This window comes from Pelobates fuscus, chromosome 1 (assembly GCF_036172605.1).
Source record: "Pelobates fuscus isolate aPelFus1 chromosome 1, aPelFus1.pri, whole genome shotgun sequence".
NCBI lineage: Eukaryota > Metazoa > Chordata > Amphibia > Anura > Pelobatidae > Pelobates > Pelobates fuscus.
The window spans coordinates 308,611,024-308,627,665 of NC_086317.1; the positions used below are offsets into that span (position 1 = coordinate 308,611,024).

General features: G+C 44.0%; 1 protein-coding gene across 1 annotated transcript in view; it reads left to right on the forward strand.

Annotated features, from left to right (window-relative positions):
* Positions 1–16,642, forward strand: part of LOC134594283 (interleukin-18 receptor 1-like) — a 41,856-nt gene that overhangs the window by 2,605 nt on the left and 22,609 nt on the right. The window contains exon 2 of the mRNA XM_063444631.1: positions 2,985–3,050. Within this exon, the coding sequence (XP_063300701.1) occupies positions 2,985–3,050 (66 nt within the window). The remainder of the gene's footprint in view (positions 1–2,984; positions 3,051–16,642) is intronic.

A 16,642-nucleotide genomic window follows, 5' to 3' on the forward strand; every position in this document is an offset into this window, starting at 1 on the left:
AGTGCTGAGTGTGATGGGTGTGAGAGTGCTGAGTGTGATGGGTGTGAGTGCTGTATAAATGTTAGAATGGATTTTGTGTGTAGGGGGGGGGAAATAAACAAATAATATAGCAGGCATTATGTCCCCCCCCTCCCTTCTTACCTTTAGCCTGGGAGGGCGGGACTGGTACCTGGGACTGGGAGGCAGAGTGGCAGTGTTCCCTGGTGGTCCTCGTGGTGAGTGAACTCTAGCCTGCGGGCTAGAGTTCACTCTCGCGAGATCCGGTCGTTGCCATGGCAACGCTCTGGATCTCGCGAGAGGAACCCGGCGGAGCTGCAAGTTAGAGCTCCGCTGGGTCCTCTCTCCGTGCAGGCTGGCTCCCTCCCTCTCTCTCCCCGCCGACGGCCGCATTGGATAGCATGTGGGCCGGTGAGGGAGATCTTTGATCTCCCCACCGGCCCGCCATGGAATACAGCGGGGCCGGCGCTCGGATAGTGCTGGCCCTGCATAGACCGTCAGGGGAGATCCTGGGACCTTCCCCTGCCGGCCTCGGCCCCACGGCCACCGCGGCCCACCGGGCATTTGCCCGGTGTGCCCGATGGCCAGTCCGTGCCTGGTTCTGTTGCAAAGTGGACATTTATTTTTAAATGTTTGCAGCTATAGGTCACTGCATTCATAAAAGTGTAGTTTCATTACAGCACTATTCAAAAGTTACAGTTAGTGTAAAGTTAGGAGTTAGTGTAAAGTTAGGAGGTGTGAAATGTTAGGATTAGTTAAAGGAATACTGTAGTTCAACAAATTGAAGTGGTTGTGGTGCCTGGAGTCCATGAATGATGGTTCGGTTCTGCATCCGTAATAAACCATTTATTTACTGTTAAGTAGAGATTCTCAGTGAATGGCTGCATGCAGCACAGCCTCAAATGATGATAAGGTGCTATGCGTTATGCCATACCAGAAGTAACAGGCAGTGATTGCGAGGGAGCATCATATGAGCGCTCCCAACCAATTACTGCCCCAATTCCTGGTATAAATTGGTATGGCACAAACCAGAAGCACAGACAATTTATTCTTTCATCTTTCAACAAGAGTTTACAGAGATATTAAAGAGCTTTATTGAAACGTGTACTGGAGATCAGGTCTGACAGGGGAAACATGTAGAAAAAGAGAGAAAAAACAGCTTTACCAGTGTTCGACCCTGACGTCCTTATTTATAGGTTTATTGGATTGTTTCTGAATAAAGAGACCAAAATGTGTAAAGTTATTTTGACTTTCCCTGTCATGCCTTGCATCCAGTACACATTTCAATAAACAGGGTTATTCACAAAAGTGTGAATTCAAATTGAATTTTAAATTTAAAGTCAATGTAGTCAAATTGGAAAATTAGCAATGCTTTCAATTCAGCTACTCTGTTCTTAAAGGAACCTATAGGGACAGGAACGCAAACATGTATTCATGACCCTATAGTGTTAAAATCACTATCTTGCCCCTCTTTTCCCCCGGGCTCCTCCTTACCCCTCTATAAAAAAAAATCTTATCTTTATTGCAGTCTGTCACTGCTGGCTCTGCACCTGATCTGCCTGCTTGACTGACATCATCAGAAGTGATGCTCTGAGCCAATCACAATGCTTTTACATAACAAAGCATTGTATTGGCTAAGCTTGTCAAGGAGGCAGATCAGGGGCAGAGCCAGCATATGCCAAACACAGCCCTGGCCAATCAGCATCTCATCATCAATGCATCTCTATGAGAAAAGTTCAGTGTCTCCATCCAGAGGGTGGAGACACTGAATGTCAGTGCTGCATACTGTGCAGCACTGCCTCAGGAAGCACTTCAAGCAGCCATATAAGGAGTGGCCAGTGGAGGTATCCCTAGGCTGTAATGTAAACAATGCATTTTCTCTGAAAACACGGCGTTTACTGAAAAAAGCCTGAAGGGAATGATTCTACTCACCAGAAGAAATGCAATAAGCTGTATTTCTTCTGGTGACTATAATGTCCCTTTAACTTTGAATTTCACTTTGAATTCTCAGTTTACTGAATAACCCTGATTTTGTTATTTTGTACTTGTTTTATGGCATGTTTTTAAAGCTTTGCTTTTCCTTCATTTCAACATAGATTTGTAGTGAACATCTCTGCTTTGCATCTACCGAGACTCTGGTAAGTCTCGTGTTAATTGCATCTATCCACAAATAAGTCCAGTCTTTCCTTCAGTTTAAAAAGTGCAAGGGAACAAACAATGTAACATGTTTTTAATCTGGTCTTGTAACGGTAATATACCCCAACTCACAGGATTCAGCTCAACAATGACAACACAGAGCAGAGATACATCTACCGGAACTTAGAATGGCCGGACTCGACGTAAAGGAGAGAAATACAGAGTCAGGAACGATCCAAGGTCAAGGGCACAAAGAGACAGCATAAACAGGACTAGGCAAGGTCTGGTACACAGTAGTCACTAGTCAGTAAGCCGGCAAACAGAACAGAAAGGGATCAAGAGATAAACAGAGTCTGAAACAAAGCCAAGGTCAAGTACGAAGGAACACAACTGAACAGAACAAGCGCTAAAGGGAACTGAAATAGAAACCACGATAGGGCAAGGTACTAAGGGAAAAAGGTGAGCATAAATACCTTAACATTTAATTTGATTGGCCCCTGTCATATCCACGCCCCCTAAACGTGAGTGTATGGGGAATGTGGCATGACAGGGGCCAATGGGAGACCGTTTCAGATTTCGGCTCCCACTGTCCCTTTAAGAGCGCGCCTGAGACACGAGGTCACTGCCCGCCTTTCTAGTATCACCGTTGGAGGAGCTGCGCGCGGCTCGTGCAACAGCAGGACCGCGCGCGGCGCGAACAGAGGACCCCGGCCGACCCCTGGAGAGGGTAAGTACCGCTACATGTCTTAGTTTAAGGTCTTTGGCTCTTGGCTAAAAATTAAAAATGTTATGTTTTTGCACACATTTTCATTAATAATCTACTTTTAATTTTGTTTTATTTTTTCTTTTAGATCCGAATGAGGTTGTACAACCATACTTTTTTGGTGAAGAAAATAAAGTTGAAGAAATAGAACTGGGTATTTATAACTTTACTTCTACTGAACATTGCAATTGAGACTAGATGTATAACTGATGATTTAGCTTCAATCACTTTCATCTTCCTCTTTCTTTATTTTTCCCCTGCTCTTTTACCAGTGCAGTGCTACTGCTAGCATTTCACCACGTACACCTACTCTCCATTCCTCCAAACTATATAACATGTCATGTAAATTTAAGCTGTCCCTTCTTGGCCCCATGTGGACACTAAGATTGCCCTATGGAGCCACTAGGTTGACCTGATGCACCATTGGTGTACCATTAAAAGTGCCATTTTAGGGGTTAATCTCCCAGGAGTGCCCTGACTCTGCCCCATTTTAAAGAGTCAACCTGTTTTTGAACAGTTTGACTTCTTACCTGGGGTCCTTCAGGTGTCACTCTCATCTCCACTGCCAAAGTTGGAGAGCAGGTAGCTCCTAAAAAAGAACTTCTCTTTGCTCTCCTGAGCTAAGCTGAGCAATGTAAGGTTTTGCTTATTGACTGAGAGTGCCAGTTCTACTTTGATAACCTTAAAAATGTAATTGCTGTATAAGCGTATCACATCTAATACACAGCTGACACTTTTAGAATTAAAAACTATATACTCTATATACATCAAGCATATGCATTCTGTATACAGGCAGCATATACACTCACAGGACTTCCAGAATGTGATTTATAGTGTAAAACTCCAGATATTAAACGCAGTAAATATGCAATTCAAGGTCTCGACCATAGAGTGTCTTGATTATGGCCTTATTAATATAAAAGTCCACAGATTACTTTGAATCCAGTGCTCAGAAGGGTCCATATCCTCCCATTGCCTGGCTCTTTGTGTGGCACAGAGCCATTCATTTTTGTGAATTAATTCACATAGGGTACCTAAGGGGGTTATTATTTAAATCGTGTTGCAATATTTTTTCTATAATTTTTTTCAGAAAACTACAAGTTGTATAAGGATACAATTGTAAGTTTTTTTTGCACACCATATATTTACAGTTTTACAAGAAGCAGTAATAGGTGCTTACCAATATTTTAGCAATACTAAACATTATTTACACCATACATAATAATACATGGAAAAGAGAGTGAAACCCTCTGTCAATATTAAAGGAACACTATAATGTCAGGAATCACTGTCCAAGAAGGGTGTGCTAAAGTGACTAAGTGCAAATGAAGCAGGCTTTTTAGTTTTAGATACATGAATCTAAAGCTAGATAGAAAGTTGAGCGAGGACTGGAGGTTCGGAAAGGTAATTCGATTAGCATTGTGAATCAGTTGGGAGATGTGGGTCATGCCAGCATTTTTCCACCTTCTAGATGTCAACCACGGTTACAATGCCATCACAGACATCAGGGGAGTCGCTGGGAGAAAGTATTTTGGCGAAAAGTGCTTATGAATCCGGAATGCCAAAGAAGGAAATAGAAGCTCTTAAAACAGTTTGCATGGACAGCGGACTAAACACGTCAAGCGAGTAAATTCCATACTTCAGAGATCTGAAACAGGATAAGGCACCTGGAGTCTCATCCAGACTTTTCCTGTTTGTTATATGGTGTGCTGACCGATATTGGAGTTATACCAGCCCGGTGACGGCAAAGCTTGCACACTTTGTTATCTGTGTGTCTTGTTGTCTGTGAGTGTATTCTAACCATTTTCTTTATGCTATATTTTAATGAAATACTAATATATATATATATATATATATATATATATATATATATATGTGTGTAGAAAGGCCATTAGGCCTGAATTTGTGGGAGGAGTAAGTCCCCTACTTAAACTCCCAGCCCCTACTCACCTCTGCCATTCAGCTGATTGTCCCCATAGCAACCAGCACTTCCGGTCCAAGCTTCCCGCCAGAACAGCTCCTGTTTCCTGCAGACAAGAAGTCCTGAGCAAACCTCTGTCTGTTTTGAGGTCCTGCCACTCTGTTTTTCTCCCGGTCGAGGTACCCGGCTTCTGGTCACGAGACCAGCACGTTCACATAAGCTAAGCGAGGGAAATTGCGTTCGGCTATTTCCCTCCGTTCGGGCCTAAAACCGTAGGGGTAGGCTCCCTCTATCTTCTTTGCACAAATCCATGCTCGTTTTAAAAGTATTCAGCGTTCGCGCAAAAACGGACGAACGCTCGTCACACTTACACATCGTTCATATATTCGTACAGAAACTACCGAATCTATATATAAAGTATAACACTCATATTATTCTTTGTATTCCCATATTGCCATTCGGTCATCCAGTACCGATTGATTCGTACGCTTAAAAAACGAACGCTATGTACTAATCCATATTACGGTTACATCCTGTTAAAACATGCTAAAGAAATGCACAAATTTCTTTTACACGAATTCTACTATATAGAAACATAGAATGTGACGGCAGATAAGAACCATTCGGCCCATCTAGTCTGCCCAGTTTTCTAAATACTTTCATTAGTCCCTGGCCTTATCTTATAGTTAGGATAGCCTTATGCCTATCCCATGCATGCTTAAACTCCTTTACTGTGTTAACCTCTACCACTTCAGCTGGAAGGCTATTCCATGCATCCACTACCCTCTCAGTAAAGTAATACTTCCTGATATTATTTTTAAACCTTTGTCCCTCTAATTTAAGACTATGTCCTCTTGTTGTGGTAGTTTTTCTTCTTTTAAATATAGTCTCCTCCTTTACTGTGTTGATTCCCTTTATGTATTTAAATGTTTCTATCATATCCCCCCTGTCTCGTCTTTCCTCCATGCTATACATGTTAAGATCCTTTAACCTTTCCTGGTAAGTTTTATCCTGCAATCCATGAACCAGTTTAGTAGCCCTTCTTTGAACTCTCTCTAAGGTATCAATATCCTTCTGAAGATAGGGTCTCCAGTACTGTGTACAGTACTCCAAGTGAGGTCTCACCAGTGTTCTGTACAATGGCATGAGCACTTCCGTCTTTCTACTGCTAATACCTCTCCCTATACAACCAAGCATTCTGCTAGCATTTCCTGCTGCTCTATTACATTGTCTGCCTACCTTTAAGTCATCAGAAATAATCACCCCTAAATCCCTTTCCTCAGATGTTGAGGTTAGGACTCTATCAAATATTCTGTACTCTGCCCTTGGGTTTTTACGTCCAAGATGCATTATCTTGCACTTATCCACATTAAATGTCAGTTGCCACAACTCTAACCATTTTTCTAGTTTACCTAAATCATTTTCCATTTGGCTTATCCCTCCTGGAACATCAACCCTGTTACATATCTTAGTATCATCCGCAAAAAGACACACCTTACCATCAAGACCTTCTGCAATATCACTAATAAAAATATTAAAGAGAATGGGTCCAAGTACAGATCCCTGAGGTACCCCACTGGTGACAAGCCCAAGCTTCGAATATACTCCATTGACTACAACCCTCTGTTGCCTGTCACTCAGCCACTGCCTTACCCATTCAACAATATTGGAATCCAAACTCAAAGATTGTAGTTTGTTGATAAGCCTTCTATGTGCAACAGTGTCAAAAGCCTTACTGAAATCAAGGTAAGCAATGTCTACTGCACCACCCTGATCTATAATTTTAGTTACCCAATCAAAAAAATCAATAAGATTAGTTTGGCATGATCTCCCTGAAGTAAACCCATGTTGTCTCTGATCTTGAAATCCATGTGTTTTTAGATGTTCAACAATCCTATCCTTTAACATGGTTTCCATCACTTTCCCCACTACTGAAGTTAGGCTTACTGGCCTATAGTTGCCTGACTCCTCCCTATTACCTTTCTTGTGAATGGGCACAACATTCGCTAACTTCCAATCTTCTGGGACTACTCCTGTTATCAATGATTGGTTAAATAAATCTGTTAATGGTTTTGCTAGTACACCACTAAGCTCTTTTAATAGCTTTGGGTGTATTCCATCAGGTCCCATTGACTTATTTGTCTTTACTTTTGACAGTTGAAATAGAACCTCTTCCTCTGTAAACTCACGTGTAATAAATGACTCATTTATCCTTTTTCTTAACTGAGGTCCCTTTCCTTCATTTTCATCTGTAAATACCGAACAAAAATATTCATTGAGGCAGTCAGCTAAACCTTTATCCTCATCTACATACCTTCCTTCTTTTGTTTTTAATCTAACTAATCCTTGTTTTACTTTTCTTTTCTCATTTATGTATCTAAAAAAGGTTTTGTCCCCCTTTTTTACTGACTGTGCTATTTTCTCTTCTGTGTGTGATTTGGAAGCTCTTATAACTTGCTTAGCCTCTTTCTGCCTAATCTTATAGGTCATTCTGTCTTCCTCACTCTGGGTTTTTTTATAATTACTAAATGCTAACTTTTTGTTTTTTACTATTTTGGCTACATCTGTGGAGTACCACAGTGGTTTCTTGAATTTTTTGCTTTTACTGACAAGCCTAATGCAATTTTCTGTTGCCTTCAGTAGTGCAACTTTTAAATAATCCCATTTCTTTTGGACTCCATTTAAATTGCTCCAGTCTGATAATGACTCCTTTACACATATTCTAATTTTGGAAAAGTCTGTTTTTCTAAAGTCTAAAACTTTTGTTTTTGTGTGGTGTGACTCAGTCACTGTTCTTATATTAAACCACACTGACTGATGATCACTGGATCCTAAACTTTCACCTACAGTAATATCTGATACCAAATCTCCATTTGTTAACACTAAATCTAGTATGGCCTCTCTACGAGTTGGCTCCTCAACGACTTGTTTTAGAGACAATCCCAGTAGGGAGTTTAGAATATGTGTGCTCCTGGCACAAATAGCTATTTTTGTTTTCCAATTTACATCAGGAAGATTAAAGTCACCCATGATGATAACTTCCCCCTTCATTGTCATTTTGGCTATTTCTTCAACTAGTAGATTATCTAACTCTTCAATTTGTCCTGGGGGCCTATAAATCACACCTACACGAGTTACTGTGTGATTACCAAATTCTAACGTAACCCAAACTGACTCTATGTTCGCCTCACTAACCTTTATTAGGCTAGATTTTATGCTATTCTTTACATACAGGGCCACCCCTCCCCCTTTCTTGCCTTCCCTGTCTTTTCTATATAAAGAGTACCCTGGTATTGCTACCACGAGTACCCTGGTATTGCTAAACGTATATTCCCTGTTCGGTCAGTTACTACTGATACCTATGTGGTAATACAATCTGGTCTAACTACCAGCCTTTTCTTTTTCTACCTATGGTGGCCTGATTAAAATATTTACATTTTAAATCTCTACTATTATTATAACATACGGTTTTCCATACACCAATTTAACTAATAGCACACGTTTTTAAATCCTTTTTTAAAAAATTGTATATACTTCACACGTCACAAATATAAATACACTTTTCTAAAATATACAGCAACCATATTCAAAACCCGACATACAGATATCATGTCATTAAACACAATTTTCTAGAATATCCGTTACATCAACATCTGTACTATTTCTTTTCCATATAATCACGGTATCACATGTTTTGGCTTTACAGATTGCATCGGTTTCTCGCTTTTTTGCGCTAAAGTTGTTATTTCAAGGTCTTCTTATTACAGAACAGGTATTGTATTTTCTCACTTTGATTCATCTAGGTCTAGGCCTCAAATTCAATTAAACTATGGGGATTTATTACATACCATAACATCTGTCGTTAACTATTGAATTTTTCTTGGGTTAATCCTTAGCTCCAGTATTATTCTAGGCCTCCACCGGTTCCACACAGTTAACCAGTTACGCTTAACATAGTTTCTGTACGTCAAACCAAGGTAAAATTCTCTACTCTTTTTATAACATTTCATACAAAACCTCACGCGGTCTCAATTTCATTACAACTTTCTCACAGGCTTACGCCCACGGTACGCTAATCCTTTACTATTTCTCTATCCAGACATACGGTCATACCGCCATCAGGCTTGGAAAACACCAAAACCTGACCCGGTACTCAGCCATACCTTCAGGTACTTACGTCCTTACCCAAGTACGTCCATTTGCCACCCCAAGGCCTCATTCAGCCTTCTCATTTAAACTCTAAATCGTCCCACTCACACACCAAAACTTTCCCGATCCCTCAATGCAGGATCTCACGTTGCACCCCTAACAACCAACTCCCAATACAAACCATACGCCACCACGATACGCATAAATACATCAACATTTGTCTTAAATCCCCAGGATTCTCCCTCAAGGACAGCAGCAGACAAGACTCACCACACTTATTACTACCAGAAGGTTCCAGATATCATTTACAACCAGTCAAGGTTAGTATCCACACACCACTCCAGTCTTCTCACTTTACCCTTAAGTATACAATCGAACTGGCTACAGGGTCTAGGCTAATGCCTTAGCTCACCCTATCAGGGAAATCCAGTCCCGTGAGGCCTTCCACCCCCACCCCACCTCAACACGGAGGTATGGCCCCATGCCCAAATCATAGTTAGAAGCCTCACACGCCCTACCACAGGGCTCTAGTCAGGGCCTCACCTGTCACGGCCACACGTTTTGATTTCTCTTTACTGTCACCGAGAGGCCAACACCCCGACACCACGTCTGTGGCCACTACTTCATAAGCCAAATCATAGGTAGAGCCTCTCACCGCCACTTGGCATTAGCAGGGCCTCACCTACACAAATATTCAACAGATACGTTTTTTGCTTTGGCATTAGCATTACAGTCCAGTTCTTCCATATACACCACCCCTCATATCCCTCCAACTTACCTTACTCCCCTTCTAATATATCTTTCACATAATCATTCCTTTTTAGAATGTCCCAAGAACCAATCCCCATCGAAGAAGTGACAGAAGAAACACCATTCATGCCAATCAGACCCGAGTCTCCAGGCGAATCACTCACTCTATCAACCCCCACGTCCTTGAGAGCATGGACTATTCCCAAAATTACGGCCGAGCTTAGGCTCAGGGGAATCCCCTTTCCAGCCACAGCTAGAAAGGCAGAACTTTACAGGCTGCTTACCCACCAAGCCCCCGAGCCTAGGCCAGGCACTAGCTCTCAAGGACAACCACCAAGCAACAGCACGGCCACCCAGGATACCCTGGCAGCAATCTTGGCCAACCTACAAACCCTCAATAGCAGGCTATCTATGGTGGAGAGCGCCATCTCCTCCCCAGGTACTACCACGGGAGTCCCAGTCTCCACCACGGCAGTACCCGCTATACCAACATGCCCCCCCATACTCCCCTCTCCAGCACCAGGCACAGCCATAACCCCCTTTGAGTCACCAGCACACGCCGTCCCAGACTCTATCAGAAAAGATATCTTAGACGGGAAGGACGTGTGTCTGGTGTCTTTGCTCATACCCTCTCAGGATATATTTGAGAACAAGGCATACAACTACGGTGACATTTCAGTAGTGCTCAAGACGAGAGATCCTAGGCTCAATAAAAAACTTTCTATCCCCTAGTTCGTGATAGCTTTCGGGATATACCGTGACGTCATTTGCACGGTATATCCCCACAGGAGAGAAGAGTTAGACCTCCATCTTCACAAGGTGGTGGATCTAGGCATCAAGTACGGGGGCTCCCTTTTTCTGTGACCACCACAAGTCAGTATCAGCGAAGTCGGCGACCCATCTGAAGCAGTTCAATGTAAGAATTAACTGGGGTCAGATGGATACAGAACTATTCTGTCGCCACTTCGCTGGACTCAGGCTCCCGGCTTGTGCCATATGTAATTCCACATCCCACATGGCGGACTAATGTCCAGCCGAAGCAGATCCCACCACCTCCACTCACACCCCTCACCCCACTTTCACCCCTCACAACAAACCAGCGGGTGGTCTGCGTGACAAGCTGGGTAGGCCCATCTCCTTTTTAGGTAAGGCGCAGGTGTGCAATAATTTCAACGCAGGCTCCTGCAGTTTCAGCGCCTGTAGATTATTGCACATCTGCTCCATATGCTTCAGGGCACATACCGAGACTATTTGTCCGGCCAGGTTGTCACCAAACAAATGACTAACCGACATAAACATCGACAACCTGTTTTTTTACCTAAGGTCTCACCCTAGCAGGCACTTGGTGGAATATCTCACCACGGGGTTCACACAAGGGTTTCTCACCGGTATAGTAGCCATTCCGCCAGCTACACTAGAATGTCTGAATCTCCAGTCAGCACGTCTAGACCCAGTCTCCATAGACACTCTCATTTCCTCTGAAATCACCAACGGTTTCATGATCGGGCCCTTCACCTCCCCACCATTTTCCCCCTGGCACACTAACCCCATTGGTATTGCAATTCACAAATATTCTAACAAAAAATGTGTAATTATTGATTTATCTGCACTGCACTCCTCTTTTGTTCCAAGCATAAATGCACTCATTCCAGCAGACTAATTCTCACTTCAGTACGTAACCATCGACGACGCCATACAGTCCATCATATCCTCTGGTAACCGCCCCTAGCTCAGCAAAACAGACATCACAAACGCGTTTAAATTACTACCCATGCACCCCTCACTCTGGCACTTACACGGTGTTAAATGGCGAGGGAAATATTACTTCTCAACACGAATCACTTTCGGTTCTCGAAGCAGCCCAAAACTGTTCGACATTTTCGCCGAGTCACTATGCTGGCTGCTTCTGAACGTCATCAGGTGTCACTCCGTTATTCACTACCTAGACGACTTTCTACTGATAGAGCCAGGGTCACAAACACCCACCGCAATCAGAAGTACTACAGCACTATTTTCCACACTTGGAGTCCCTTTGTCCCCATCTAAAACTATAGGCCCCATAACCAAATTGACCTTTTTGGAGATAGAGCTGGACTCTGTTAACCTCAGAGCTAGCCTTCCCCACGACAAACTGTCACGATTGAGAGGGGAGATAGACATGTTCCTGCGGAATGATGTTTGCACCAGGAGGGAACTTCAGTCCCTTCTGGGATCCCTGAACTTTGCCATGCGCATCATCCCGCAGGGAAGGTCTTTTACATCCAGACTTCTTTGCCTGCTCCACGGAGTGCCGGACTCCTGCCCAGTTTCTTTGGACCCCCACGCCAAGGCTGACTTAGCTATGTGGGGGAAGTTTTTGGCAGACTGGAATGGTATCTCCATGTTTATCCCCCCTCTCTCCACCACTTCACCCATCATCTACACAGACGCCGCAGCCAACACGGGTTTTGCAGCCATTTTTGGGAACCACTGGTTTAGGGGCCACTGGCCCACTGAGACGGATGCCTTGCCAGGATTCAGGGAGACCTCAGCACTATTCGAAATGTATCCAATTGTGGCAGCCGCACACACCTGGGGTCATCTCTGGTCTGGCAAGGCAGTAAAATGCTACTCAGATAACTCGGCGGCTAGCGAAATCGTTAACAAAGGGCGCTCATCATCCCTGACCATCATGCGGCTGGTTCACAAGCTGACCTGGCTGGCAGCATCCGGTCAGTTTCACTTAGTATGTTTTCACATCCCGGGTATTCACAACACGGCCGCTGACGCTCTTTCTCGTTCTCAATTCCAGGCATTCTCTCAGGCACTCCCAACGGCTCACCAACAGCCATCCAGGACACCACGGTTTCACGAACTAATCTTGGATTAAGCACACTCTTGCATCACGCTAGAACACTCACTCACCAAGCACTATCACCCAACACTGCTATCACTTACAATAGGGCACTTACCATATTTAACAAATTCACCGCAGAATTCGGTCTACAAGGTGACTTTTCTATTCAAACCATGGTGGCTTTTCAGATACCCATTTCAGATACCCCCATACCCCTATTTCAGATACCCCCTACCCATAGGATGCCTCCCCAATTAGCCTATTTCAGATACCCCCTACTCCTATGATGCCCCCATACCCACCGGGGTTCAGCACCACAGCCTCACCAATTTTCCTAACAACACTCCTTTCTTGTCATCATACCCCATTAAAAAGGTTCTGAAAGGTATATCCAAGGTTACACACTCACTATCACTAGATTACCTATAGATGGGCCTATCTTCAGATCATTTAGCAATCTCCTTGACAAAGCCCCATTCGATCGCAACACAAATACGGTGATCAAATCAGCTATATATCTCGCTTTCTATGGTTTTCTCAGACCTAGAGAGTTCACCGTGGTTTGTCAAGGAGATATCACGCAAAGTCTTAAAACATCACACCTCACTAAGATAGAGGATCACTACCTACTTTCGATCCCTACTACTAAAACCAATCAGTCACTACACCCTACTATAATTCCTCTCTTCCCTACTGATAATGCCTGGTGTCCGGTCAAGGTACTAGACCACCTACGGTTAACTCATCAAGCACACCTACCAGACTCTCCGCTCTTAACACTACAAGGGCACCCGCTTACCACGGCTAAATTTATGTTACATGTCAGAACTCTGTTATCTAAGTTCGGACTCAACCCGGCTGCATTCTCCGGGCACTCCTTCCTCATAGGAGCCGCCTCATCAGCCTCTAGCACAAACACACCGGTCCACATCATCAAGAGACTGGGGCGATGGAAATCCTCCATATATAATGCATATATTCCACAACCGGAGAAAGAGCTTCGTCAAGCTTTCAGGAACTTGGTCTTGTAAAATGCAATAAAGTGTGTATTTTCTCAAAAATCTACAGGACCACTCGTACGTTGGTTTCGGCACACCACAACCAACTTTGCTCTTGCAGATACTATCTATTACATATTAAAATTCCGAGCACAAGTAGAAAGGCCATTAGGCCTGAATTTGTGGGAGGAGTAAGTCCCCTTCTTAAACTCACAGCCCCTACTCACCTCTGCCGTTCAGCTGATTGTCCCCACCCACCTACACCCTGTTACAAATACATTCTCCTTGGTGGGCCCTCTTTTATTTACAGGCCCACTCGTACGTTGGTTTCGGCACACCACAACCAACTTTGCTCTCACAGATACTATCTATTACGTATTAAAATTCCGAGCACAAATATATATATATATATATATATATATATATATATATAATTTTTTTCACCCTGTTATATCTCCTAACTAAATTGGAGGATTTTTTTGGTCTCTAATACACATTATATTACGTCTCATGTGTAACAAGTGTATTGTAACCTTCTTACAATATATATTTTTTCCACTTTATTTTAGGGGGTGCTGCCATCACTATTTTTTTTCTTTTGGATATTACAAGTTAGGCCTGGATTTAAATTGATAATGTGTTTCATACAAGCATCAGCAGCAGTATAATTACCGTATATACTCGAGTATAAGCCGAGATTTTCAGCACATTTTTTGTGCTGAAAAAACCCAACTCGGCTTATACTCGAGTCAGAGTCTGTATTATGGCAATTTGCATTGCCATAATACAGACTGGGGGAGAGGGGGACTGGCAGAGCTGTACTTACCTGTCCTGCAGCTCCTGTCAGCTCTCTCCTCCTCCGCGCCGTCCGTTCAGCACCTCGGTCAGCTCCCAGTGTTACACTGGGAGCTGACAGAGGGAGCTGCTGTCAGGATCGGGACAGGGATCCAACACGCAGAGTACAAACAGGAGAAGTTACGTATACCGGACCTTAGAATGGCCGGACTAACGTAAGGAGTAAGCAAAGAATGGTCTAGAGACAAGCCGAGGTCGAGGGAACGAGAGAGAAAGGTAAACGAGAGACAAGCCGGGTCAAAAGGGTAACAGAGGTAAGCAGAGTAGACTAAACAAGCCGGGTCAGAACCAAAGAGACAAATAGAGGTAAGAGCGCTGAGTGACTAGACTAGCTAGAACCACGACAGGGCAATGAACCAATACTCAAAACCTCAATAAATACCCTGGTTCCAAATAGATGATCACGCCCCTGACGAGTCCTGATTCGAGCACAGGACTGATTGACAGGTCGGAACGGCTAATCGTCATGACGTCGGCTACTAAAGCCGCGTCATAAAAGGAGGCGGATCAGAGGCGTCCGGCGTGTAAACGGCCGAGAGGACCGCGAGGAACGAGTGAGTCAGTTCCTCTGAAAGGACGGAATTCTCATTATCTCACCTCCTCTGAGGTAGAGACAACAGGTACCCTGACAGTACCCCCCCCTCTCAGAAACGCCCACCGGGCGGAAGGAACCGGGACGAGACGGAAACCGGGAATTAAAAGCCCTGCGGAGGCGAGGAGCATGCACCTCCTCCTGGACCACCCAAGACCTCTCCTCAGGACCATATCCTTTCCAGTCCACAAGATATTGTAACCTCCCTCGAGAAATTCGAGAATCGAGGATGGAGTTGATCTCATACTCCTCCTGGCCCTCAAACTGAACAGAGCGAGGGGAGGATACAGTGGAGGAAAACCTGTTACAAACTAGAGGCTTCAATAAGGAAACATGAAAGGAGTTAGGGATGCGCAAGCCAGGTGGAAGAGCAAGGCGATACGCAACAGGATTAATTCGAGTCAGAACCTTGTAAGGACCAATGAAACGAGGCGCAAATTTCATAGAGGGAACCTTCAAGCGAATGTTTCTGGTACTCAACCATACCCTATCCCCTGGAATAAAAACCGGAGCCGCCCTTCTACGCTTGTCTGCGTGTCGTTTGAACAACGTGGAATAATGAAGGAGAATTTGTCGAGTCTGATCCCACAACTTCCTCAAATTGGCAACATGGACATCAACCGATGGTACCCCTTGGGAAGGGGAAACCGAGGGAAGAATAGGAGGATGAAAGCCATAATTCATGAAGAAGGGGCTAGAACGAGTAGAATCACAAACGAGATTGTTGTGTGCAAACTCCGCCCAAGGAATCAGACCGACCCAATCGTCCTGGTGTTCGGAAACAAAACAACGTAAATATTGTTCAATCTTTTGGTTGGTGCGTTCAGCAGCTCCGTTAGACTGGGGATGGTATGCAGTAGAGAAATTCAATTTGATACCCAATTGAGAACAAAAGGACTTCCAAAAACGGGAAACAAATTGGGAACCTCTATCAGAGACAATTTCGGAGGGTATACCATGTAAACGAAAAATCTCTCTCGCGAATATCTCAGCCAATTCGGGAGAAGACGGAAGTTTAGGTAAGGGTACGAAATGAGCCATCTTAGTAAACCTGTCAACCACCGTGAGAATAACAGTCTGTTTTTTAGAAATAGGTAAATCGACAATGAAATCCATAGCCAGACAGGACCATGGTCTCTCGGGAATCTCCAAGGGGTGCAAGAGCCCACAAGGAAGCGTATGAGGTTGTTTAGTCTTCATACAGACCTCACATGCCCCGACGAAATCCTTAATATCCTTACGTAACGAAGGCCACCAGAAATCTTTAGAAATCAAGGAACACGTCTTGCGTATGCCAGGATGCCCAGCCACTTTGCTGTTGTGAAAGCATTGTAGCAGTTCCAGTTGAAGTTCAGGATGAACGAAGTGCCGTGCCCCGGGAACCTGTCTGGGGGCCAGATGCTGCACTTTCATGATCTCGGCAAGCAACGGAGAGTGTATCCTGAGATTCGTGTTGGCGATAATATTGCACTTGGGAACTACAGATGACAAAACCGCCTCAGATATAGTAGAGGGTTCATGTTGGCGAGACAAAGCATCGGCCTTAGAGTTCTTAGAACCAGGTCTATAGGTGAGCACATAATTGAAATGAGTGAGAAATAAGGACCAACGAGCTTGCCTGGCGGTCAAGCGCTTGGCTTCCCCA